At 46.3% G+C, this 26,421-nt stretch overlaps 1 protein-coding gene across 1 annotated transcript; it reads right to left on the reverse strand.

The window, feature by feature from the left end:
- Window positions 1–3,951: 3,951 nt before the first annotated feature.
- Window positions 3,952–13,022, reverse strand: LOC140901187 (large ribosomal subunit protein P2). Its single transcript, XM_073319574.1, has 5 exons — window positions 12,902–13,022; window positions 9,409–9,532; window positions 7,005–7,053; window positions 4,754–4,843; window positions 3,952–4,071 (listed from the first exon to the last, which is right to left on the reverse strand). Exons 2-5 carry the CDS (start codon window positions 9,529–9,531, stop codon window positions 3,995–3,997), a joined length of 339 nt encoding a protein of 112 aa, XP_073175675.1. The 5' UTR covers window position 9,532; window positions 12,902–13,022; the 3' UTR covers window positions 3,952–3,994.
- Window positions 13,023–26,421: the final 13,399 nt, after the last annotated feature.

Genomic DNA, 26,421 nt, shown 5'->3' on the forward strand with positions numbered 1-26,421 from the left:
CCCTATTTAGATGGGGCACTTCAGGCACCCAGGTTTGAAAACTCACCAGGGTGTGTGGTTTATGGCCACTGAAGTCCAAAATGGTTCATCTTGTACTAGGACCAGGTCTAGGTGGTCAAGTTACACCAGAAAAGTGATCAATCAAAAATAAAGCCATGAGATCAAGTGTGAAACTTTTGGGAAGTGAGAAAGGCACAGATGTTGCAGCTTCAGACCCAACCTCAGATATCTTGACTACACTTGGAAGAAATGGTTATTTTAAAGATTCTTTTGACTTGATTTCCTGCCTTTGCTTAGGGTAATTAATTTGATGATTTAATAGGACTTTGTCCATTTTTAGCTACTATAATCCTCTAGGAATCTATCTTCCTACAGAGCCACTTGGGAGAGCTGTCCCAAGCAGATGCATCCTTTTGAACTGCAGCATTTAATACCATGTAATTTATATTATTGTGTCTGCATGACCAAGAAAATCTATCACTGAGGTGAATTCCCCCCCACCCCATATTTCTCTTTATAATCCACACGTCTTGCAGACAGGAGTTGCTATTTAGAGGGCAACGAAAAAGCAGAACAAAATGACACAAATGCAATCATTTTTTTTTTCCCTTTTTTGCATGGCCTTTATATGCCGAGAGGGATCGTTTTGTGGATTAGAGGGATTAAGTGTTAATTCTTGCATTTAGTTATTTGCTCCCAGACTATAAAGATTTGTGAGTAGGACACAGTGCCAAAACTTACTACGCAACTTGGCTTATTGATGTCCTTCATTAGTAGTGTAGTCCCAATAACGTACAGAACATTCCCCACAGGTCTGGAAAAAAGAGTAGGGACCACCTTCTGCTCTCAGTTACACTACATTGCATTGAGTTCAAAGGAGTTACTCCAGCGTTACAGTACAGCAAATGACATCATAGATAAATCAGGTCTGCCTAAAGAGGTTACTAACAGACAAAGCATACACAAGGAAAGGGATGTCACAAAGGTGATCGGAATTGGGTTATTTAATAATAGCATGTCTTGTTACTGCCAGCTTCAATAGCTGCTTGGATCCTTGTATATTAAAGTCACTGGTCAGAGCCATGGCACTGAATTTCTGTTTGAAAAAGAAAAGTCATTGCCAATCGTCATGGTTGAGAATACCACCTTAAAAGTATTAACTGAATGCAAACCCACGCAGAATTGTCTTCCTGAGTCTGCAAACTGGAAAAAAATATTTGCTGTTTCAAATTAACCTGTTGAACTCAAGACAATGCTAAAGTTAACAGCAGCACATACCAACATTAATTATTTCATTGGTTTTATCATTTTTTTTTAAAATCTCCCAGCTAACGTGTTTATGCCATAAGCCCATGCACCCACCCATGTGGCACTTGGCATTAACTACTCTCTCCTGTTCAACAAAAGCTTCCATTTTAAAACGTGAATAAAGATGCCACAGAATCACCAGGTATAGGACTGGAGGGGACCTCAATAGGTCATCTAGTCCAGCGGTTTTCAACCTTTCCCCCATTTACGGACCGCTAAAAATTTTCAAGTGGAGGTGCGATCCCCTCTGGAAATCTTAGACACGGTCCACAGATCACAGGTGGAGCACCACCGATCTAACCCACTCCCCTACACTCAAGGCAGGCCTAAATAATAACTAGATCATTCCTGACAGGTATTTGTCTAACCTGTTCTTAAAAACCTCCAATGACAAAGTCCACATCCTCCCTGGGCAATTTGTTCCAGTGCTTAACGACCCTGACAGGTAGGAAGTTTTTCCTAAAGTCCAACCTAACCTCCACTGCTGCAATTTAAGCCCGTTGCTTCTTGTCTTATCCTCAGAGGTTAAGGAGAACAATTTTCCACCCTCCTCTTTGTAACAACCTCTTATGTACTTGAAAACTGTTACCATGTCTCCCCCTCAGTCTTCTCTTCTCCAGACTCAACAAACCCATTTTTTTCCATCTTCCCTCATAGATGTTGTTTTCTAGACCTTTAATCATTTTTGTTGCTTTCCTCTGAACTTTCTCCAATTTGTCCACGTCCTTCCTGAAACATGTCCAGTTCTGAGCGCCACAATACTCCAGCTGAGGCCTAATCAGCACGGAGGGAAAGAATCACTTCTCGTGTCTTGCTTACAACGTTCAGTGTGCTCCACCCAAGGGCAAGGTCAGATGAGGTACAAGAGCATGCCATTTGTGGTGAGAGGTAAAAAGACTAGCCAAAAGAGAAATTTTAGGACATGGAGGAAAACAAGGTTGCTTGGCACATGGAAAAAGGGAGGATGTCCCATGCACAGCCACAGTGGAGAGGCATGGGGGATGAAATGAAAGGTTGGGAGTTGTCTTGGTTATTAAATATAAGATGAATGCATAAGGCAGCCTGCAAGGAATATTTTGAAAAACTCCCAACTATCAGGAAAATCTCGCTCATCTGAGTTGTCCCTAAGAGGGAATTATAAATGTTTACATGATGTTCAACTCTATAATACACATTACAGCCTAAAATCCTGGAAGGCACTTTAGACTAATCACTGCATTACGAATCAACGCAAGGCTCATGCCTTAATCCTATTTTAAAGTACAAGGGCATAGGTTAACAAGAGCAAAAGCGAAGGGAGACGGAGATTAGCTTTCTAAACAGAGTCAAGGAAGGGTAGGTACACGGCTCTGACCTTCACTGATCCTCTACATTAGGACGGGTTTCACAGTTACCTATACAGACATCAGGGCAATGAATAATGTATTGACACCAGAAACAGTGAATTTCAAGTGATGGAAAACGTGATACATTTTAAGGAACAGAATCCTACCTTCTGCTGAGCAATCAGTTGTACTTTCCCCTGTTCTACCACTGCTGTGGTTACTGGGGAGGCAGCATGGCCTAGTGGATAGAACAGTGGACTAATTAGAGACCTGAGTTCCATTTCCAGATCTGCCATTGACCTGCTGTATGACCATGGGCAAGTCATTTCATTTCCATATACCTCAGTTTCCCCAGCGGTAAAATGGTGATTTATCTGCTTTGAGAAGTGGATGAAAAGCAGAACAGAAGAGTTAGATTTTTAGTTCTTCCATGAATCAAATTGTTTTACAAAGTTGACTGCATTTTTTAAGTGCAATAAAGGGAGTTTTGTGATTCTGCAGGATAGGGAAGCTGTAGAACATGGTAAACTGGATGGTTATACAGCAGAATAGATTGACTAGGTTTCCGTGATCAAACCAGTCTGTTTTATAAAGCCAGGAAGCAATATGTGGATATTTATTAAGTATATATGGTGCTTAGTAGTGCCCTAATACTGAACTGCATGCATGTTTGAACTGTACTGCGTAAAGCAAAGCATACTGGCACCCAGTTGTGGAAGCTGCAGTTAGTAAAGTCCCATCTGTTACTTCTAGTATTCCAACACCCTTGCCTGGTGCGGAGAGTTGGAGCCTGGTCAGGTTCTGAATGCGACAGTTTGCATTTCTATAGTGCCTTTCATCCAAGGATATTAAAGTGCTTTATAAATATTAACCCTACCACACCTGTGAAGTACTATTCCCATTTTACAGATGGGGAAAGTGAGGCAGAGAGAGAGCAGTTATGTTTCACAACCAAGGTCCCATAGCAGTGAAAGAAGCAAGAACTCAGATCTTCTTATTTGGTTTTCTGCTATCCAATAGGCCTATTTAACTCAAGAGAGCATGCATATGTGAGGATCTGAAAACATTTCTTTCCCATACTACTATATGCTCTTGGTAATTAAATATTGCAATGCAGCAAACATGTTTCTGAAAACCTCATTAGTAGATTTCACTGAAGTTGACAAATCACTGGGCTCCCCATCCCTCACTAACCATTAATCCTTCCGTAAAGAAGAGGAGGAGCCTAAGGGAATTAGGCAACCAGTTGAATTTCTGGAGGGAGTATCTTCTAAGATGTCTATCTTTAGTAGGTAAATCAAGTCTGTGTGTAAAAGAGTTTTGGGTTTTGCTATTTTTATTGTTTTTCCAGAACAAAGTGATTAATCAAAGAGTCCAAATCCCATGTCCTCGTCAGACTCCTCAGATTCTTCCTTCTTCTCTTCCTCTTTTTTCTCTTCTGCAAGTCAAAGAAAGTGTAAATTATATTTGAAAGTCCAGTAGCTCCTGCTAAGAGACAGAAGTCTGGATCATCCTTGTGCATGTTAATTTAGTGTTTGACTAATGAATACTGTGTACATGTACACGGAGACAAATGTAGTATGTATGAATTTAAGCAATCCTTTACCTCCCCGCCACTTGCGGGCAATAAAAAAGTTACGCTTTAAGGCAATAAAAGTTATGCCCCAGGAAAAGAAATTTTGGGCAGGCAGGCCCTGGTTTTTAAGGCTTATTCTGTGCCAACTGGGGGAGACTTTCAAAAGCGCCAAATGACATAGGTGCAAAAATCGAACTGACATTTAATGGGACATCTGAGCCTCTCACCCATGTAGCTTTAGAAAATACAATCCTCAGTCACCAAAGTGTTACGTTAAAATGAACAGTCACTCCTGTAAGATGTTTCCCAAGCTAATCTTGGTTTAAAAGTTTGCACTGTGTACATTTAAAAAAAAAAGAAGTAGTTCTACGTTTAAACCAAGCACAGCAGCTCCTACAGTTAGGAAAGCTATGAAGGCTCATGCTTCAGGTCAGATTCTTCATGGATTTTCTGTTTGTGGAAAATAAGAGACCCTCTTAAGAGAGAAGCATTCTCAGTCTCACACAGAACCCAGGAACGCCCCTCCCGCAAAAACAAGACATACCTGCAGGTGCGCCTTCACCGGCAGCCAGAGATGCAGCAGGGGCTGTAGCAAGGGCACCTCCTGCTGGAACACAGGCTAACTTGGAGAGGCCTACGACATGAGAGACTTGTAAACAACACACACAGCCTCATTCTAAGAGCCCTCAAAGTTAGGCAGAACGTGTTGTACCTAGGTAACCTCTTTCGTCTTATGATGTCCGACACAAGGACAACATTTCACATACAGGGCGCAAGTGCACGCCTGAAGCAAGACAGCACTGCGTGGCATAGCACTTGAGACAAATGAAATGATTTTTAACCTTTGTCTCATGTGTTTCGTAGACATGTGAAGGCAACCACTCTGAAATGTATACACAGATAACCGCTGCCCAAACAGAAAATTCACAAGCAGCTGCACTAAATGTGTTACGTAGTAAATGAATTAGCATGGTACAAAATGGCCATTTTGAATCATAGAATATCAGGGTTGGAAGGGACCTCAGGAGGTCATCTAGTCCAACCCCCTGCTCAAAGCAGGACCAATCCCCAATTTTTGCCCCAGATCCCTAAATGGCCCCCTCAAGGATTGAACTCACAACCTGGGTTTAGCAGGCCAATGCTCAAACCACTGAGCTATCCCTTCCCACAAGTTCAGTTATTTCAAATCACTTTTGCTCACATTGGATGAAAGTTACTTAAAAGTGTGTGTGTGTGTATGGGGGTGGAGGGGATGTGAGAAAACCTGGATTTGTGCAGGAAATAGCCCAACTTGATTATCATGCACATTGTGTAAAGAGTTGTCGTCACTTTGGATGGGCTATCACCAGCAGGAGAGTGAATTTGTGTGTGGGGGGGTGGAGGGTGAGAAAACCTGGATTTGTGCTGGAAATGGCCCAACCTGATGATCACTTTAGATAAGCTATTACCAGCAGGACAGTGGGGTGGGAGGAGGTATTGTTTCATATTCTCTGTGTGTATATAAAGTCTGCTGCAGTTTCCACGGTATGCATCCGATGAAGTGAGCTGTAGCTCACGAAAGCTCATGCTCAAATAAATTGGTTAGTCTCTAAGGTGCCACAAGTACTCCTTTTCTTTTTGCGAATACAGACTAACACGGCTGTTACTCTGAAACTAATCTTGGAAGTGTCTGATTTGTGCCAGGAAATTATTTGGTGTGCAAAATGAGCATTGGGCTGAAAACTAGTACACCAAAATGAAACTGGGTCTTCAGCTTTGCACTAAATTTAATCCAATGCTCAAAGCCACATTTTCTGAATCTAGAATGTGCCTCTGAATTATAAAAGTTAAACTGCACAGGAATAAAATATCTGCAGGCAGTGAAGACCTGAATTTTAATCTTTCTGAAAGTCATCACGAGAGTAAAAATCAATGGTCTTTATAATGCAGCACAGAACCAAATCTGAAAGGAATTTAATGAACTTAACATTCAGCAATTAAAACTTGCTTCAAACTTTACAAACACTGATTAATTAAGCCTCCTATCACTTCCCCACTCTCTGAGATGGGGAAAACACATTCAGAAAGATTAAGTGACTTGCCCCAGAAGCTGTATCCCAGGCTTCATTGAAACTCAGGAATTTCCTGAATCTCAACCCCTGCTTAATTTAGTACAGAATCTTGGTGGCAACTTTATTTTAATGGTAATGCTTACAAGCATATAAGTAAGTGTTTTCATAATAGCAGGAAAAAATGAACTGAAAGATTGCTACTGTATTCTGTTGGGGTATACCTAAAAATTTGATACTCCATTGTGAATCTGTAATTTAACGGAAGTGAACAGTGATTCAAAATTAGGTTGATTAGTTCATAATACTAATCAAAGACACTCTAGTTACATTCTTGTCTCTTCCCATAGTCACAAGGGGAGTGTTTTTCCATTTGAAGGGATAAAATAAAGAAATATCCAATTTCCACTTCAAATAAAGGGAAGTCAGAGTTGGTTTTAAGCCTTTGCATACAAGGCTCATCTTCTGATTTAGAGCAAGAATCTATATGCTCGTTTACAATAAAATGCACTTTAACACCGACTGAGCTGCCGAGACAAACACCTACTGTATTTTAATAAGCTTGTAACAGACAACTGCCTGGAGACACTTCTCTGCAAATCAATATTTTAGCTGGCGTTTGCTTCTGTCAAGCAAATATGAAACCCAGCATTTCCCTTTTAGAGGAATCCACAGAAATGCAAATGGATTGATCTGTCTAGTTCTGTCTTGCAACAACTAAGCTCTTAAAATCTGGTAAGTTTTTACCTGAGTTGACAACATCATCAACATCTTTGCCACTCAGTTCACTGATGACCTTTATTATGAGAGAGAAAAAGAAAGAGGTTAAAGATCAATCCTGGAATTTTGGGTGTTCGACATGTTTAGTCGTCTCTTGACACTGGCAATTCCCCAACATACGCATTACCACAAAGGTACGCGTAACAGAATAATTAAACAGAGCATTAAGGAATTAAAGGGACAAAGAATAGCTTAGAGACAAAAAGTAGGTTTCTGGAGAATGTTTACAAGATCAACTAACAGCAATATTAGCATAAAATTTAAATAAGATCTGAACCGAACACTTGTCAGGATAAAAAACATTACATTGCAGTATCTGCAACCCAAACATTGCAGTATTGAATGAAGTTAGTGCATTAGAAAGGGAAGGAGGTAAGTGACACCGACTTTGACCAGTGCTAAAATTACATAGCATAAATAGTAAAGAACAAACCAGATTTGAAATTTTAGACACATGCAGGTAAGGAAGTGCTTTAAAAAAAAACCCAAACAACAGACTTCTAGTATAACACTTTCTTTTAATAGAAACTATAAACTACATGTTTGAAAGCTGTAGAAGTAATAACTAAGTTCAGTAACGAGTCACTGCATGCTCATTTGCTCAGTGCACTTTCATCTTATGGTGCAGTATCAGGCGTCACTGAACTCGACCAGGAATTTAACATTTTAACACTAAAAAAGCTGATCCGAAGTCTTAAAGTTAAATTATTCCTTTATTTAAAATTTCTCATAGCATGCAATTGCTTAAAGCTATTTGGGAACGCAACAGTTTGGGGAGGTATCATAGAATATCAGGGTTGGAAGGGACCTCAGGAGGTCATCTAGTCCAACCCCCTGCTCAAAGCAGGACCAATCCCCAACTAAATCAGGACACTGGACTCTGAGTTAGGAGACCCTGAGTTCTATCCTGGCTCTGCCACTGAACTATTCTGTAACCTTGAACAAGGTTGTTCCCTCCTTCTGTTTCCCTCCTATTTTTTGTCCACCTACTCCATGTTTCTCAGAACAGTACCCACCTGGTATAGCACCTATTACAATGAGGACTCAATTTCAGCTGGAGCCTCTAGGCACCATAAATAATAAATTAACTGAACAGCCCATATCACCCATACACAGGGATGGAGTCTCATGCTGATGTCGACGTATCAGGATTCAGCAAATACTACAGGTGAACATATAAATGCGAAGACAGATCAATGCAAGAACAGCAAACACGGTTACAAGTGGAACAGACAAGATTGTCCCTGACGATTGCAGACTGCTATTTACTTGCTTTAAGTCGTCCACGTTTTTCACATAAGGTGTTAATGTTGCTTCAATGTGGTTAAGAGCCACATGACAAACCTACTGCCACCTTGCTCTGACGCTGGCTGTTGTTTTCCAGTTGCCATACCCACATAGTACAGCTAAGAAAGGTTACATCACATACAGATCTTTATCCATAAACAGATGTTTATATATAAAGTGTGTGTGTTTCTCTCTTTACCCATACACCCTCCCCATTCTTCCTCCCATTCAGAGGTAGGCATCAACAGGACAGTCAATTACTGAAGAAAATCAGGAATAGTATTTCAGTACAGTGTTTTCCCAGCAGTAATTAATACTACAGTTCATACTATGAATCAGTAGACGACAATCAATATTAAAGCTTTCAGAGCAGGCAAAAGGTGAAACTCATAGGAGAGAACATTTGCAGATGGGTTTATGTACTCTGTTACTGATAGAGACTATATATAGTGACAAAAGTACATTGGGAAGAAAAAGAAAAGTTGTCAGAGATTCTTCTGGATTTCCTCCCAGTCCCCAAGTCTCAAAAATTTCATATTGCAGTGTGTTTTTCTCTTTCCTTCTGATATCTGGATACGAGTATCTTTGCCTTGACTAAGTCCAAATGCCTACAATCATCCAGAAGTCATGGATACCATCTTCACAGGAGACTCTGTCTCCAGCAGTCCGGGAAGGTAAGGAAGGCCTGAACTTTGCTCCCCTCCACAAAAGCACTTTGCACTCAAGTGTCACAATTTTTACTTCCCTGGCCAAGATTCCTCTGAGATTTGAACCCACTACCTCCATCACTGCAAGCGGGAGCTGTGGGGTTCTGGACTCAATGGCTCAGCAGGTCTCTTCCAGTCCTATGTTTGCACTAAACACCAGTGAACTTCCAACTGGCAAGTTGTAAGAACCCTTAGGCTTTTCCAAAGCTATATAGACCAGAAAAGAAGTTTAACAAGCCCGTTTACACTATTAAACTACCAGGGCATTATATTCTGTATGATACTGGAGTGTAAGATAACTGCTTCAAATATTCTCTGAGAGGAGTGTTCCTGTAACTACTTCAAAAGGCAAGAGACACTAATGCAAAGAAACCAACCTTGTTGACACGCTCATCATCTGTATCGATACCAACGCTGTCGAGGATCTTCTTGATGTTCTTGGCTGTAGGGTTGTTGTTGCCACCCAGGACAGCAAGCAGGTAAGCGGCCACGTAACGCATTCTGAAACAGACGCCCACAGGAAAGAATTCAAGTTAATGTCTTGGATACAGAAGTGTTGCCTTAAAGAGCTCCCATGTCAGGATATAAGAACCTATGGTACATAAAAGAGAATATAAACAATCTCATCTAAGCATTTAATGACTATTACTGAACTATAAATCCAGAGGGAGGAAACTGCTGGAGCAAAGGGCATCAGATACAGATACCTCCTTGGGTCTCAAACTAGCAGGCAAGGTTTTATGCTGTCTTTATACGAGGAAGGTTTTCCCAACATAGTTACACCAGCAAAACCTTCTAGTGTGGTTGCAGTTGTGTCAGCACTTTTATACTAATATAAAGTATAACTTAGGGCTTGTCTAACTTAAAACGCTACAGTGACACAGCTGATAATGCACCACTGTAGCACTTCAGCATAGACACTACCTACATGAATGGGAGGGATTCTTCCATCTGCGTAGGTAATCCGCCTCCCTGAGAGGTGGCAAGTAGGCCGACACTATGTACAGAGAGATTTAGGTGGGCTTAACTATGCCGCTCAGTGGATTTTTCAGACCCCAACTGACCTAGTTAATCTGACCTAATCATCTAGTGCACACCAGGTCATTTGCTGGTTCAGGGAAACAGCATACGCTATACCAGAATAAACAGAGTAAGGCTACATCTATACTAGGAATGCTTTACCGGTATGGACTACCCGTATACTATACTGGCCAAGTGCTCCTAAGTTGGACACGACTATCCTGGCAAAGCTGCACTGTGAACTGCTATGGTAAAAGAGCAGTTTTGTAAGTATAGTTACACCTGCATTACAGACTTCTGCCAGCAAAACTCTATCAGTCAAGAAGCACACACCCAACCAACACGGCTGTGCCGGAATCAGTCCGTAGTGCAGATGTTGCTATACTGGCAAAACTGCATCTACACTACAGGGCCTTGTTGACATAGCTATGTTGGTTTAAAAAAAAAAAAAAAATCATGCCCCTAACCGACATGGCTCTGCCAGGTTAAATGAAAACAAGGCCTTAGCACAGAAGCAATTTCTTTCTCAGCTCCAGAAGAAAAGAGCTTCAACTACGTCACCAGTCCAGATATGGGGATAGTGACAGCTAAACTGATGGTGATGGAGAGCAAACCATTTCTAGAAAAGGTCAAAAATCACAAAAAATGGTAGGGTTTAAATTACTTCTCATGATCAAAATAAGGCCTGGGATCTACAGAATTCTGAAGAATATGGGACTTCTCCTACATCCCATCAAAGTGTTAATGTTAGGGTAGGTCAACTTTTCAGCATATATTACTTTGGGGGAAGGGGGTATGTGCGTGAGAGAAAGAGATGGGCCAGGGAGGAGGTTGGTGTCATACAGAATTGGGCAAACCTGCCTTGAACCAAGCCCTAAAGTTGATGCCAAACAAGCCATTTTAGTGGCTGGTAAGCAATACTTCAATTGCTCCCCTTGGAAAACAGAAGATCGCTGACACCTTAAATAAAAGAAGGGTAAATCATTACCCAGCATCTAACAGGTGTTTCTGAAAATTAGTCCTTTCCACTTTTTCCATGAGTAAACAAATCAGTACATTCAGTCTTCTAGACCAATGTTTCTCAAGCTTTTTGATACCAGGGAGTGGCTTGCTGCCTTCCTAAACCGTGTCAGGGAGATCTCAGGGACCGGTCATATACAGCACCAAACACAACTGTTGGTGCTTAATCATTTTCTCTCAATAGCCTGCCTACCACATTTTGTTTTCATGTCTGCCTCCCACTGCAGTTTTGACTAGGAGCCATATTTCTAATTTTGAAAGAGACATTTTGCAGCTGCTCCCTAAAGAGTCAGGAACATTACGAATCGATTGGCTACAGCTGCATTTAAAGCCCTCGTGTAGTTTGGAAATCAACTTGTTTTCTCATGGAGTTGTAAACTTTTTCTGCATTAAATGCCTGCAGCGGTGCACTAATTCAAACCCATCTTCCTGAACTAACTGCAAAGTTAACGTTACAGGAAAGTTTGCATGCTATGGGGGGAGGGGGGGGCAGTCCCTGGGCGGGGGGCCGGGCTCTCAGTGGGGGGGTGGGGAGTCCCTGGGCGGGGGGCCGGGCTCTCAGTGGGGGGGGGGGTGGGGGGGCAGTCCCTGGGCGGGGGGCCGGGCTCTCAGTGGGGGGGTGGGTGGGGGGGGCAGTCCCTGGGCGGGGGGCCGGGCTCTCAGTGGGGGGGGGCAGTCCCTGGGCGGGGGGCCGGGCTCTCAGTGGGGGGGGGGCAGTCCCTGGGCGGGGGGCCGGGCTCTCAGTGGGGGGGGGGCAGTCCCTGGGCGGGGGGCCGGGCTCTCAGCGGGGGGGGGGCAGTCCCTGGGCGGGGGGCCGGGCTCTCAGCGGGGGGGGGTGGGGGGGCAGTCCCTGGGCGGGGGGCCGGGCTCTCAGCGGGGGGGGGTGGGGGGGCAGTCCCTGGGCGGGGGGCCGGGCTCTCAGTGGGGGGGGGGTGGGGGGGCAGTCCCTGGGCGGGGGGCCGGGCTCTCAGTGGGGGGTGGGGGGGGCCGGGCTCTCAGCGGACGGGGGGCAGTCCCTGGGGGGGGGCCGGGCTCTCAGTGGGGTGGGGGGGCAGTCCCTGGGCGGGGGGCCGGGTTCTCAGTGGGGGGGGGGCAGTCCCTGGGCGGGGGGCCGGGCTCTCAGTGGGGGGGTGGGTGGTGGGGGCAGTCCCTGGGCGGGGGGCCGGGCTCTCAGTGGGGGGGTGGGTGGGGGGGGCAGTCCCTGGGCGGGGGGCCGGGCTCTCAGTGGGGGGGGCGTGGGGGGGGCAGTCCCTGGGCGGGGGGCCGGGCTCTCAGTGGGGGGGGGCAGTCCCTGGGCGGGGGGCCGGGCTCTCAGTGGGGGGGGGGCAGTCCCTGGGCGGGGGGCCGGGCTCTCAGCGGACGGGGGGCAGTCCCTGGGCGGGGGGCCGGGCTCTCAGTGGGGGGGGGTGGGGGGGGCAGTCCCTGGGCGGGGGGCCGGGCTCTCAGTGGGGGGTGGGGGGGGCCGGGCTCTCAGCGGACGGGGGGCAGTCCCTGGGGGGGGGCCGGGCTCTCAGTGGGGTGGGGGGGCAGTCCCTGGGCGGGGGGCCGGGTTCTCAGTGGGGGGGGGCAGTCCCTGGGCGGGGGGCCGGGCTCTCAGCGGACGGGGGGCAGTCCCTGGGCGGGGGGCCGGGCTCTCAGTGGGGGGGGGTGGGGGGGCAGTCCCTGGGGGGGGGCCGGGCTCTCAGTGGGGGGTGGGGGGGGCCGGGCTCTCAGTGGGGTGGGGGGGCAGTCCCTGGGGGGGGGCCGGGCTCTCGGGGGGGCGGACGGACCCCAGTCACTAGGCGGGGGCAGGGTTCCCAGGGCTCCCGGGGGGGCGCGGCCCGCACTCACTTTAAGTCCGGAGCAGACCCGAAACGATGTGCACGCTCTGCCCCGCGCTCCGAGAAGGAGCTGACGACTGGCCTACGGGGCCGCAGGGCCCCTGCGCACGGGCGGGGCGGGGCAAAGGGCGCGGGGTCAAAGGTCACCTCCCCTCTCCTTTCGCTCCCGCGGCGATTGCGTCACCCGCGCGTCACACGCCGCTGCCCCGCCCCACAAGCTGCCATTTAAACACACCAGAAAACAAGATACAGAATGAACGTTCCGTTAGTCCCGCCCCCAACGGCTCTAGGTCTGCGCGTGCGTACAGAGACCGGGCAACGGGCGCCGGGCCCGCCATGTTGGAAAGGGGGAAAGAGGGCAGGAGCCCCGCCCCTTCTTCTCCAGCCCATGGGCGGGGCCAGCGAGGCGGGGAGCACAAGGGACCCCTCAGGGTTGGCAAACGGGGGGGGGGGGGGGGGAAGCTGCCCCGGGGCACAGGGCTGGGCCTAGACCACGGGAGGCTCTAATATTCTGCCTGGCATACCTGGGTATGGACCATGGAGCAGCCCATACCTGGCAAGGACCAGTCTAAGCTCCGCCATATTCTGCCCATAGGCCATTATACCAAGATATAGACCATATAACAGCCCTGGCCCAGCATCACTGCATTCTGCCTACAGGCTGACATGTAGACCTGGACCATTGATTGGCTCGGGCTCACTGAGGGCTAATTTAATCTCCCCCATAATATGCCCACAGGGCATTACACCTCTATACAGACCCTACGACAGCGAGTTATCCAGTGGCACGAATAAACAACACTTTGAAAACCTAGTCCTAAAAAGTGATGGAGACCTAGGGTGACCAGATGTCCCAATTTTATAGGGACAGTGCCGATATTTGATGCATTTTCTTATATAGAGGCCAATTACCCCCCACCCCATCCTGATTTTTCACACTTGCTATCTGGCCACCTTACGGAGACCAGACTATGTAACATTCCTGTTTTATCCTGAGAGAGGATCCAGTCGTACAAAAGATGAGCACCCTAAAACAAGACAACCCTCACACTAAGCCCCCACAAGCACCCCGCAGGATCAGGCTTGGAGAGAGGCAGAGATGTTTTCTTCCTAGGAGTAATTACCCCAAGCTCAAGCAGACAGCTTCTTACCTTCCAAAGTAAGCTAAAACGCTTTGTGAGCCTCTAGCATGGCTCACTTTAGTCCTCACTCAAGTACAGCTGCTGGTGGGGTGGGATTTAATTGGGGATTGGTCCTGCTCTTGAGCAGGGGGTTGGACTAGATGACCTCCTGAGGTCCCTTCCAACCCTGGTATTCTGTGATTCTATGAAACACAACAATAGCTTAACAATGCTACAGTGACACGCTCAACAATTGACAGAGGAAGCTGTAGCTGCTGTGGGATTTCAGAATGTAATCATCCACGACAGAATTTGAACAGGACTCCAGGAGGAATATTTGTGTGAAAAGATCATTAATGATCACAGGTAATCGGGACCGGCCATGACCCCTCGAGCACCACAGCACTTCCTGGCACAATGCTTGGGCAGTTTGGTACTGACTCAGAGGGAAGACTGCCTTAATTGAATCACTCCACCATTTCCTGCATGTATTCATCAAAAGCCTCCCTTCCAGTATTAACCCAGCCTGATGCAGCATAGGAAAGGCAGTACCATCACACCCTCAGATGATATAGCACCAAGAACACTGTGCATTTACCGCATGTCTAATTCTATCGTAATCACAGAGTGCAAGATCTGCCATTCAACCTTTAAATGCCACACCGTCAAATGTGTTAAGATCTTCCAAGGGAGAGGACACTTGGACATCCCTCCTGTATTATTTGCGAAATAAACACAGATTCCATCAGGCAACAAATAGCAGAGCTGGTTATCTGATAACTGTGCAGTGCTGGTGGGTAGCTGAATGGTGCCATCTGGCGAGTAGCTTGGGTTCTGAAGTGCTGAATTACAGTAATTGTAATCTCTTTGGAAGAGGCTCGAGGTATTAGTAGCAGCTCCATGGAAGTGCAGCAGCAGCTTAAGAGGGGAGATGGAAAGCTGTATGAAGAAGGAAAGAGAGAGTCCTATGAAAAATATTCCGGTGCTATCGTATCTATTGATGATATGATGGTCTTCGCCCTCAATTTGTGTGAGGTGGGGGAAGAGAGAGAACTCTGAATTACATACTATGTAAACAGTGCAAAGTCTCTTTGTGAGGGTCACTTAAACCGAGAGAGGATAAAGCACTGAATCCATTTTAAGGAACTCAGACTCATAGACTTTAATGTCAGAAGGGACCATTGTGATCATCTAGTCTGATCTCCTGCACATTGCAGGCCACAGAACCTCACCCACTCCTATAATAGACCCCTAACCCAGCTGAGTTACTGAAGTCCTCAAATCATGGTTTAAAGACTTCAAATTACAGATAATTCACTGTTTACACTAGCTTAAACTTGCATGTGACCTGGGCCTCATGCTGCAGAGGCAGGCGAAAACCCACCAGGGTCTCAGTCAATCTGATCTGGGGAAAAATTCCTTCCCAACCCCAACTATGGTGATCAGTTAGACCCTGAGCATGTGAGCAAGACCCACCAGGCAGACACCTGGGAAAGAATCCTCTGTAGTAACTCAGAGCCCTTCCCATCTAGTGTCCCATCTCTAGCAGTTAGGGATTTTTGCTGCTGGCAGTCACTGTTGGGCCACATGCCATTGTAGGCAGTCCTATCATATCATCCCCTCCATAAACTTATCAAGCTCTGTTACCTGCACAATACAGCTCAGCCTTGAAGCCAGTTAGGTTTTTTGCTCCCCTTGGAAGGCTGCTCCAGAACTTCGCTTCTCAGGCTGTGAGGGATGGACCTTACAGGCCTTTTGCATCCTTAATGTCTGTGATCTCTGTTGGTGAAAGGTATATCACCCTGTGTGCTTTGGAGCATACTGTAGATGAGGCTGACTTACCAAAAACTTAATATTGCATCAACATTGCAATGCAAAAGTTGCTTTAATGTAGCGCCTGTGGGATTTGCTTAATAATTGATGCGGCCAGTAACAGTCTATAAAAACATTAAATATGCCTCAGGCAGACTAGATACCATAGTAAAGGCTTCAAGACCCATCACAAAATGAACACAAAGCAGGAAGATAACGTGATTACTATGCATTGTGTGACTACAGTATGTTTTCAGCACAGAAGCATTATTCTTAGAGAGGCAACCGGGATTGCGCCTGGGTCTGGAAGGTCTCATCTCTGACTCTGCCAGTGTTTCGCTGGATGACCTGGGGCACGACACAGCCCCGTTCTGTGCCTCAGTTTCCCCATTGGTAAAATGCGACACATGGGACTTGTGTGGATTAATGGGTAAACTTCTGCACAAGGCTTTGCAACATGCCATCCCTCTGTGCCTCATTTTCCCATTATGTAAAATGGGGATACTAATCCTTTTTAATATAGAAGCATTGTGAGGGTAAATACATTAATTAGGGGAGATGCTCAGATACTGCGGTGATGGGGGCCAGAGAAGTGCCTAGACAGATGGCTATTAATTTTGAAACAGTATCAAGAGCAGAGATGCATCCAACTATTCTCCCCCTGAGATGCTAATAAATAACAACAATTAAAACTGTTGATATACCATAGCACTGTAAATGTACAGGCAGAGTCGTCCCTTGGGTAGGGTGAATGAGGGTGATCACCCCTGGCCCCATGCTCTGGGGGGCCCTGCTCTTCGCTAAAATTGGGACTGTCCCGATATTTAGCCCTTTGTCCCGCGTCCTGACCGATGTACGATCGGGACACCATTTGTCCTGATATTCAGGTGAGGAGGCGGGCGGGGAGGTGAGGCAGGAGGCGGGTGGGCAAAAGGGGTGAGGAGGCGAATGGGGAAGTGAGTGGCAGGCGGGTGGGGGGTGAGGAGGCAGGTGGGCAGGTAGATGGCAAGGAGGAGAGCGGGGAGCAGGGGGAGCGCCAGACAGACGGCAAGGATACTAGTAGGAAGGTGAGTGGTGGGCGGGCAGGTGGGCGAGGAGGTAAGCAGGCGGGGGGCGGACAGCAAGAAGGAGAGCGGTGGGACAAGGGGTGTGTGTGAGGAGGTGAGCAGCAGCTGGGCGGGCACGCCGGGCAGACGGCAAGGAGACTAGTGGGAAGGCCGATTTGTCCAAGACCGGGCACGCCCCTAGGGACGGCCCTGTGCACAGGACAGTTTACCAATGCATGGCCCTTACTCTGCCTGGAGGAGCTAGCAGCCCAAGGCCTGGTCTCCAGTCAGGAACAGCCCCAATTCGGCAACTGGCACAGCTGCTCCAGTACTGACACGTTAGTGTAGTCACGAGTATGTGTGAGAGACAGTGTTGCCTAGTGGGTAGCGCAATGGATTGGGCGTCAGGAGACCCAATCTTCTGCCTGCCTGTGTGTTTTTTCTTGGGCGAGTCATTTCCCTTCCAACCCTTCTGTCTTGTATATTTAGACTGTAAGATCTTTGGAGCCAGGGCTGTCTCTTACCATGTACAAACAGAGTCTAGCACAATGGGATGCTGATCGCTGTTGGAGCCTTCAGGTGCTTCTGTCATACAAACATTGAAGGAGTAAACCTCAGTTATTATTAGTAATCATTTTTATTATGGTAATGCCTAGGGACCAGCCAAGATCAGGGCCCCATTGGGCTAGGCACTGTACAGAGTAGTAGACAGTTGCCACCTTTTTGCTACAAGCCCCAGCCTTCCTTATCTACATTTATTAATCCAACTGCATGGATTGTGGGCCACTGTTGGCTCAGTCTGGACTATTCCTAAAAGCAGATCAGGCTCAGATCTTGGAATCCCTCTGTCACATCAGCAGCCGCATTAAAAACAGTGGCACCAAACACAGTGAAAAATGAAAGAAGGGGAAAAGAGCCCAAGCACTGCACTAACTCTTCTGTACCAAAGAGCCTAGCAATTTTGCATGCAAGAGCCCAGACAGTTACGCTAGCTTAAGTGATATGCTCATTACTAGTTTTTAAGGGTGTTTTTCTTGCTGCTAGCTCTCTGGGGAGCTGCAGGCTCAGGCTGGTAGCCCAGCAGTACAAGAGCGATTTGTGTTTATTGCAGACAAATGTCAAGAAGCATCTGAGAGAAAGTCAGGAAGCCCAGTGCTTCTAAAAATAGATTTCCTAGGAATAAAACAGTTCCGGTAATAGTGAAGAGGGCGCAGCCTGGTGTGTGTTTGAGGCCAGATCCAGGTCCCATTAAAGTCAGTGGCAAAGCTCCTTCCCTAGGAGGCGAAGGATGATTAAGTAGTTAAAGCACTGGACGGGGCCTCAGGAAATCTGGGTTCACTTCCAAACTCTGCCACAGATTTCTTGTCAGACCTTGGGTGGGTAACTTCATCTCTGGGTCTCAGTTTAAAATGGGCACAATAATTTCTCATGTGTCCTACTCTTTGTCTGTCTTATCTATTTAGATTACAAGCTCTTCAGGGCAGAGACCATCTTTCTGTATGTGAATGTACAGCACAACTGGGCTTCGATCTTGGCTGGGGCCTTTAGATGCTATTGTAAGTAATAAATGAAAAGAATAAAGCTGTACTGATGTCAATGCTACAGAATCAGGCCCTCACTAAATAAGATACTGCAGATGTTTCACAGCCCAGGTTATTCGAAAAATGGTATGAAATGTTATGATGGAGTGGCCCAAACCTATTCCCGCAACTTCCCTCTGCCCTCTGGGCCTGCAGACACTTGGTGCTGTACAATTAAAATGCAATCAGTCGAAACACCATGGGATAGGACTAGTGGATGGCTCAGCAGATTTTCATTGACCCATGGAATAAGTATCTGCTGGTAGAAGACAGTCTCCAACTGCTTTCCACTCCTGCAACCACCTCTTTGTGCACTTCAGTGCTGGGCTCCTCCACCAGTGTTTCAGCAGAAGATAATAGAGACCTGAACCTGTCCCACTGTATTTAGTTCCTCGGGACCCCATCTCCCAGTCTGGGATGTGGACGTTCCATTGGAGCTCTGCCTAGATTCGCCAGATATGCTTCCGCACAAACAAGAGCTGTTCTAGTTCAAAACGGAAGTTCTGGGTTCAATGCACAAGTTATGGGGTGGGGTTCTCTGGCCTATGTTTTGCAGGTCATACTAGATTATCATAATGGTCCCTTCTAGACTTTAAAACCTAAGAATCTATGAAACCTACATAGATCAGACTGCAGGGTGTGAGTCCAAGGTGCCTCTGATGGTGTGAGTGCTCTGTCATTTGTTACAGTTGGATAATATCCATCTCATTATTGCCCGGGCGTAGGGTGGGCACCTGTTAATTGGAATAGCACTTTATTTATTTGTGACTTTGATGTATAAAACATAGGGGGAGATTTTCCAGGTGACAGGTTGGCAGGCACCTTTCCACAGGAGTTGGGTACCTCATTACCTTTTTGTGCTTTTGAAAATCTGCATCATAATTAAGAAAGAGCCTTGGGAACCTTTGGATGAAAAGTTGCTCTCAGACTGCCATTGATTTAGGTGGGCTTTGGATCAGGCCCTTAACGTGAGATAAGAATTATTAAAATAGATGATACGTAACGTTTTCAGATTGGGTTTCTGGGGTTGATGAGAGCTGAAGGTGCTCAACATCTGAAAATCAAGTCACTTATTTCGTAAGAACGGCCACACTGGGTCAGACAATGGTCCATCTAACCTAGCATCCTGTCTGACAGTGGCCAATATCAGAGCTTCAGGGGAGTGAACAGGACAGGGCAGCTGGAGTTATCCACTTGTCTTTAGGTGCCAAAAATGGATTTAGGTGACCAGCTGTAGGTGACCTGGTACTGAGCCTGTGGATCTGTTAGCATGGATTCTTGTCTGCATTGGGCACGCCGCTTGTTTCACTGCAAATCCACAGGGGCACATGCTAGTGGATCTGATTGATGGGTCAGGACCCAAGTTTGAAATTTGTGGCTTGCATAAACACATTGGAATGTTTTAGGAGACGTTTTTCATCCAACTCCTTCCAAACTGACTGACCGAGTCTATGAAAGGCTCTGCTACAGAAGAGCTTCTAGCTTAAAATGCGAAGAGCACGCTAGAAAGGGTTTTTACTGCTGGTATGAATGCTGATGTACCCAGAGATGTGGATTGCGGTAGATCTTCACAAGAGGGCAGAAAACAGCCGTGGAAACACAGTGTGCAGCTTTCTGACCCTGACGCGGGCTTTCAGATGGAAAATTCTCAAGGACATTTTGGTTCTCTATCACACAGAAACGTATTTCAGGAGTTACCAAGAGAACTGGCATACACGCACTGTGTAGAATAACAACAAGGACAAAAAAAAAATTGATCCATGCTGGTATATGATCAGAAACACACACTTATACCGGAACAGTCACGTGTTTAATCTATCCACTACTATACATGGTAACATCCCTCCTTGTCCCCTCTTTCCCAGACCAGGGCAGGACTGAATAACTGGACCCATTTCTATCTTCAGCAGGTGACTTATTCTAGATAGAGGTGTGCAGAAAGCAAGCAGCTATGAAGTGAGAAACGATCCGAACAACGTTTTGTATGAAATATGAGTGTAACAAAACTTCTACATCTGAATCGTTAGGGAAGACGAAGGATCCTGTGTTTGGGGACTTTCTCCTAGCCCTAGAAAGGAATGTCTTGGGCTAGCATGCTTTTACTTTCTGCCTAACAGGTGAAGGGCAGGGAAGAGCTCTTGCTGTACATTTCTCCATCCTCCGCTCTGGATCAAGGCCCACCCTTGCAGCAAACCGATGAAGGAAAGGGATGGGGAAATGTAGTGGTTTAGGATGGTAAATACATGTTTGAAGACTCTTACTGACTAATGCACAGACAACGGTTGTCAGTCATCTTGCACTCACTTTAGTTTAAACCAGACATGGTTGAAACTTTGCCACAGCCTCTGTATTTACGCCACATCAATGGGTTAAATTCAGGAGTTCAAAAAGTAATGTCTTCCGGGTGGATTTTAACATTTTATTCACTTTTGGGAAACCTCTGGAAAAGGAATCTGGGAATTTCCTATTCTGCATATTATAAGTGCATTTTTACAAACTCAGCCATAAATGGAATACATAATTCCCTTAATTTGTCCGATAATGAAATGTCATTACAGCACCCAACACTTTGCATTTATGTAGCTCCTTTCTTATGGGGATCTCAAAGCACTTCAAAAGCATTTAATAAACCGCACAACCCTTCAATGAGGAGGTACTATCCTCATTTTACACATAGGGAAACTGAGGCACAGGGATGCGGTGACTTGCCCGAGACCATGCAATGAGTGCAACGTGAAAGCTACAGGTAGGACCTAGGAACCCTGACACTCAGTCTCCCTGCCTCCATTCCTCACTTGCCACTTTAACCACTAGTCAACACTCCCTCCCGAAACTGGGAACAGAATGCAGGGGTCCTAGCTCTCTCCCCCTTCCCCTTCCCCTCAACCCCATTCTTAGAGCTGACTCTCACCCCTCTCCACCAACCACTAGACAATATTTTCCCCCAGAGCTGGGGATAGAACCCAGGAGTCCTAATCTCAGTCACCCCCACCCTGCTCTGACCACTACCCACCACACCCTTCTACATTCTGCAGGAGCAGATGGCAGACTGAAACAAGCTTACATCTTAACCCCCTATGGCAGCAAAGGGCAGACCATGAGCTAAAGAATTCTCGCAAGCTGACGGGGAGCTAGGCAAAGAGGAATCCCGAAGCTCTGCGTATTAATCTTGAACTTCTTAAACCAAGTAAGGGAATAAGCCCTTCTCAGGGAGTGTCAGTCAGGTCCATGGACTACAGCACAAAGCACACAGCTGCAACAGGGCAGATGAGAGATTGTGCCAGTCATCCCTGGATCAAGCTGAAATAGCAGGGGTCCTCAGTAATCTGTCTCCTTGAAACAATTCAAGCTTCTGTGTTTTGTTTTTAAAAGAATAAATAGGGCTTGAGAACAAATATATTTTTAACCCTTCCATAACCAGCACTGGAATTGCCCCAAGGTAAACACACTAGCCTAACACTCTCGAAGGTAGGAAAAACTGCCTTGTATGGGTCTGATCCTGCAAAGTGCTGAGCACCCTCCCAACCTGATCCAAAGCCCATCAAAGGCAGCGGGAGTCTTTCCATTGATTTCAGTGGGCGGCAGGATGCACTGAGTCCACTCTACCTGCTTGTTGCCCACAGGAAAAGTAGGTGAAATTGATACAAAAATTAACATACATGAGTGGTTTGACCTACTCTATTCAGCAGAGGACAGCGGTGTACATACACGTACCAAAACCCTCTCAGAGAGGGAAATTTACTCCAACGCAGAGGATTAGTATAAAGCACATGTCCAATTTAAGGCTTGTTTTAAGGGTTAAGTGCTACATATGCAGCCAGTGCTGCTCGGACCATTAGCTGGTTCCAAACCTGGAACCCTCAACACTAGACCCATGAGTACCTACCGCTTGAACTAAAGGATGCGCCTAGGAACAGGAAGCTGCCGCAGACTCAAATATCAGCTGTGAATTGCTTATACATTGGCCTTGTGCTTGCTCTCTGCACAGGGTCAATTTCACTCAGGTTGCATGAAAATATTGTTTCAAATGGCCAGTAGAAATCCACTTGCAGTCAATGGGATTTTTGTTTGAGTAAAGAAACAGGCCCTGGCTCCCACTTGGAGAGAAGGAGAATAGAAATGACTCTGCTGGACTGCACATTGGTAGTTCCTTAGACAGCGTACATATTTCACTGTCAGCCCCTCCAGCAAAGCCACTGAAAACCTGTTAGACTCACTTTCACCCAACCCTTACACACCCTTGGGGGATACTGGTCTTTTTATGATTATTGAGCCATTGAAAAGATAAAAGCAGGTTTTGAAATCTACAAATAATTTATTTCTTTTTGGTTCTTTATTTCCTTCCCAATCTATGTGCATAAAATCCTGGCTCAGGTTTGTGCTGATTGTTCATGTGGCTTTAATAGTAGATGCAGGTATGTTAGAATTGTTTTGGGGCTGACATGGGCCCTGTCCTGCATCGTGATCTTCATGGCAGGCCCCAACACCCATACTGAACCTCACTGAAGGTAATGGGCTAGATCCATGGCTAGTGTAAATTGATCCAACAATTTATATCAGACATAGAATCATAGAATATCAGGGTTGGAAGGGCCCTCAGGAGGTCATCTAGTCCAACCCCAGCTCAAAGCAGGACCAATCCCCAATTTTTGGCCCAGATCCCTAAACAGCCCCCTCAAGGATTGAACTCACAACCCTGGGTTTAGCAGGCTAATGCTCAAACCACTGAGCTATCCCTCCCCCAGATCTGGTTCAGCTGAGGTGGATCAGTTTATAGGATTGGGGCCAAAATGTTTAAAATAATTTGCAGGGTTGTTTTTTTTGGGGGGGGGGGGGGACGGTGGGGGAGGACAGGAGCATTGGTAGATTTTGTAAAGGAATTAAAAATGAACCTTTTAGCTTAGATGTAAAACAAAATAAAAATACTGGCATCTTTCATTCTAGTTATTACATAGTTACTGGGATTCTTTAGACACTATTTAAAATAGCCACAAACATACCAGTGAAAATAAACGTGTGAGTCATATGTTAATGCAGGACTAGAAATATCACTGCTGTGCAAGACATCTCTTTATAAAGCAGCTACAGAGGTGCTGACCATTCTCCTGGGACAGGGACCTCCTGTGCACAGAGCCCACACAGGGCCTATGGGAAGCCCTTTGGGACAGGAACCATCTTTTTGTTCTGCATTTGTACAGCTCCTAGCACAATGATGTCCTGGTCCATAGGATGCTTAAGCACTACAGGCTGCTCTAGTCCCCCTTAAACCTTATTGTGAGCGCTCAAGTGGGATTTAACTGCTGGGTCTCGGCCCAGGGGTGAATTTCATTCGGACTAAAATAAGCAAGTAGCAAGAGGAGACTAAACTGAATAATTATCACCCAAGACAGGCCTCTTTTTTCCCCTTTAAGAGAAGTATCTTTTCTTGCCTCCTCACTCCTTTGATCTTGATGTACATATGTTTCTCTGTACAGCATGTGTCTGTTTAACCGTCTGCACTGAACACCACATAGCTGCCAGTCTCATCTGCTAACAAGAGTCCTTTTAGAGATTTAAAGGGGCAGTGCACAGCACCCTATAGCTAAATGCACCAGTGTGGTGGGGGTTTTAGTGATGGTGAAAGGTACCAGATTTAGAAAACTGGGAGCGAAGTCCTCTCTACAGTATGAGCCCCATCCAGGTCCCATTTAAGTCAATGGGAACCTTTGCATTGACTTTAATGGGATTTAGATCAGGCCCTATTGTCCATAAATGTGCAACTGCTTCTCTGTACTATCCAGCAGCCAATGTGCCCTCCCAGTGTAGCTCATCCTTAGCTAGGTCTGAGATGATAATTCTTTACAGGGGGAGGGATAGCTCAGTGGTTTGTGCATTGGCCTGCTAAACCCAGGGTTGTGAGTTCAATCCTTGAGGGTGCCATTTAGGAACTGGAGCAAAAATTGGGGATTGGTCCTGAGCAGGGGGTTGGACTAGATGACCTCCTGAGGTCCCTTCCAACCCTGATATTCTATGGTTCTATTCAGACATCCAGTAAGGTAGGAGACTTGTGTTTGTGTGGTGGATGCATGAGATAGCAGCAACTTGCCCTGGGTGGCTTTGAGCTGCTACCCTAGGAATAAAGGGCTCCACAGCCCCTTCACTCAACCACTGACTCCACGAGTTCCCAGCTGTGATTAGATCGCCTTCATAAAGGATATGCTTTTGTTCAACTACAAGATATTGGGCTCAATGCAGGAATCACTGGGTGAAGGTCTATGCTTTACATCGGATCAATCAGGTTGACCACAGGGATGTCTTCTGAGCTTAAAATCTTGTATTATAAGGGGTATGGTAGTAGCACCTAATGGCTCCCACTGAGATCAGGGCCACATTTCTCTATGCGCTTTCTACATGCATAGTGAGAGACAGCGCCTATGTCAAAGAGCGTGGGTGGGGAAACTGAGGCAGGGAGCAGCAGCGTGACTTGCTCAATGTTACAAGCCAGTCAGGGTTAAAGTGGGAAGAGAAGGCAGGTTTCCTGACTCCCAGGCCAAATGCCTTACCCACTCTACCACACTGCCTCTCACAGACCCATAAGCGTCTATGTAAGAAAAATGGGTCCGATTTCACTTTTGTGGTCCTGTTTGCAAAGAATAATTCTGCTACCCCCTCCCACCCGTTTATTTTTGCTTTTGAGACTTGTTCATAGAGACCTAATAGTACTGATGGCCTTAAATCAAAACACTTAACAATGAATCTAAGTGGGTGGTGCTTGTATTGGGTTTCCTTTCGGACTTGTTTGACTATAACCTTAAAAATAAGAAATGAACCATGGAGTAAAAAAAAAAAAAGTCTGACTCTAAAACTAGTTGATATTTATTTGCCCACACTGTCTTCCTACGTAACCATCAGCACTGATTAATTCAATAGGATCCCTGTTTCCCCTTGTCTTTGGTTGGAGAGATTCAAGGTTAATCGCAGAAAGGCCTGTTGTTGGCTGACATTTGTTCTCTTGATGCCTCTTGGCTGTAGTTAGGCACACGTGCGTCAGCTGCTAAGACGCTGAAAACCTCGGCTTTGGAATTCTTTTTGGGGGTTGAGCGAGCGGCTATGTAAGATGACAGACACCTCCTATAAACGGCTGAGACGATGGAGGAAGGGAGATTTTTATATATATGAATGATGGGGACACTGCTGATGTACCAGACATTTTGTTCTGAATGGGTTTACATTGTCACTGACAAATGATGGGAACTTCTGAGGCAGGAGAAAAGGGGACTGAACGTTTCAGGAATCTGGTAATGAAGCAAGAGCCTTTCACCTCCACCAGGCCATTCAGATTCCTTGTGATCAAGGGGCAGATGCTCAGCTCGTGCATAGCTCCCGTGTACCTATGCTGATTTACATCAGCTGAGGATCTGCCCCCAAAAGCCATCATCAGTCTAGTTCCTAGTGATGGGTGCCCCTACATCACACAAACCCCCCGCCACAGACATATATGGATGTGCCCAGCCACCAAAGGGTCCAAATACATTTTAGGTTGACATTTCCAGACATCAAGCTTCCATGGAGGCCAAGGGGAAGTTGAGTGTGTCCTTGAAGGATATAACCATTGATGCTCTCACAACACCTTCTGGTCAGCTCTGCTGTGCCAAGGCATTGCAGCTCACACAGCCCTATAGTGGAAGGTCTCCCACCTGCTGCAGGGGATGCGTGCCTCAGAGCACATTGTGTTCATTGGGCAAAACCGTAACAGAAGCATGGGATGGTAAAGAAGAGTTTTCCTGGGGCAATTTGCATCCATAAGCCTGCTTTTGTACCTGGCATCTGGACAGTACATGGTGGGCACACTGGAGGTGCCATAAGTAGACAGGATTAGGGTTGGAGTGTTCAAAAGAGACTAAAGGAGGAGGTGCCCAACTCCTACTGGAACTAAGATTCAGGTGTCTAACTCCCTTAGACGCCTTACAAATCTCAATGTAGTCTAGGTAC

Source organism: Lepidochelys kempii, chromosome 21, assembly GCF_965140285.1.
Source record: "Lepidochelys kempii isolate rLepKem1 chromosome 21, rLepKem1.hap1, whole genome shotgun sequence".
NCBI lineage: Eukaryota > Metazoa > Chordata > Testudines > Cheloniidae > Lepidochelys > Lepidochelys kempii.

Excerpts from the sequence above, each read along its gene's own strand:
- LOC140901187 (XM_073319574.1), bottom strand. The coding sequence starts at position 9,531 with ATGCGTTACGTGGCCGCTTACCTGCTTGCTGTCCTGGGTGGCAACAAC. Across the intron at positions 7,054-9,408 it reads ATGATGAGCGTGTCAACAAG|GTCATCAGTGAACTGAGTGG; the intron begins GTTGGTTTCTTT and ends CTCATAATAAAG. Across the intron at positions 4,844-7,004 it reads TGATGATGTTGTCAACTCAG|GCCTCTCCAAGTTAGCCTGT; the intron begins GTAAAAACTTAC and ends CTCATGTCGTAG.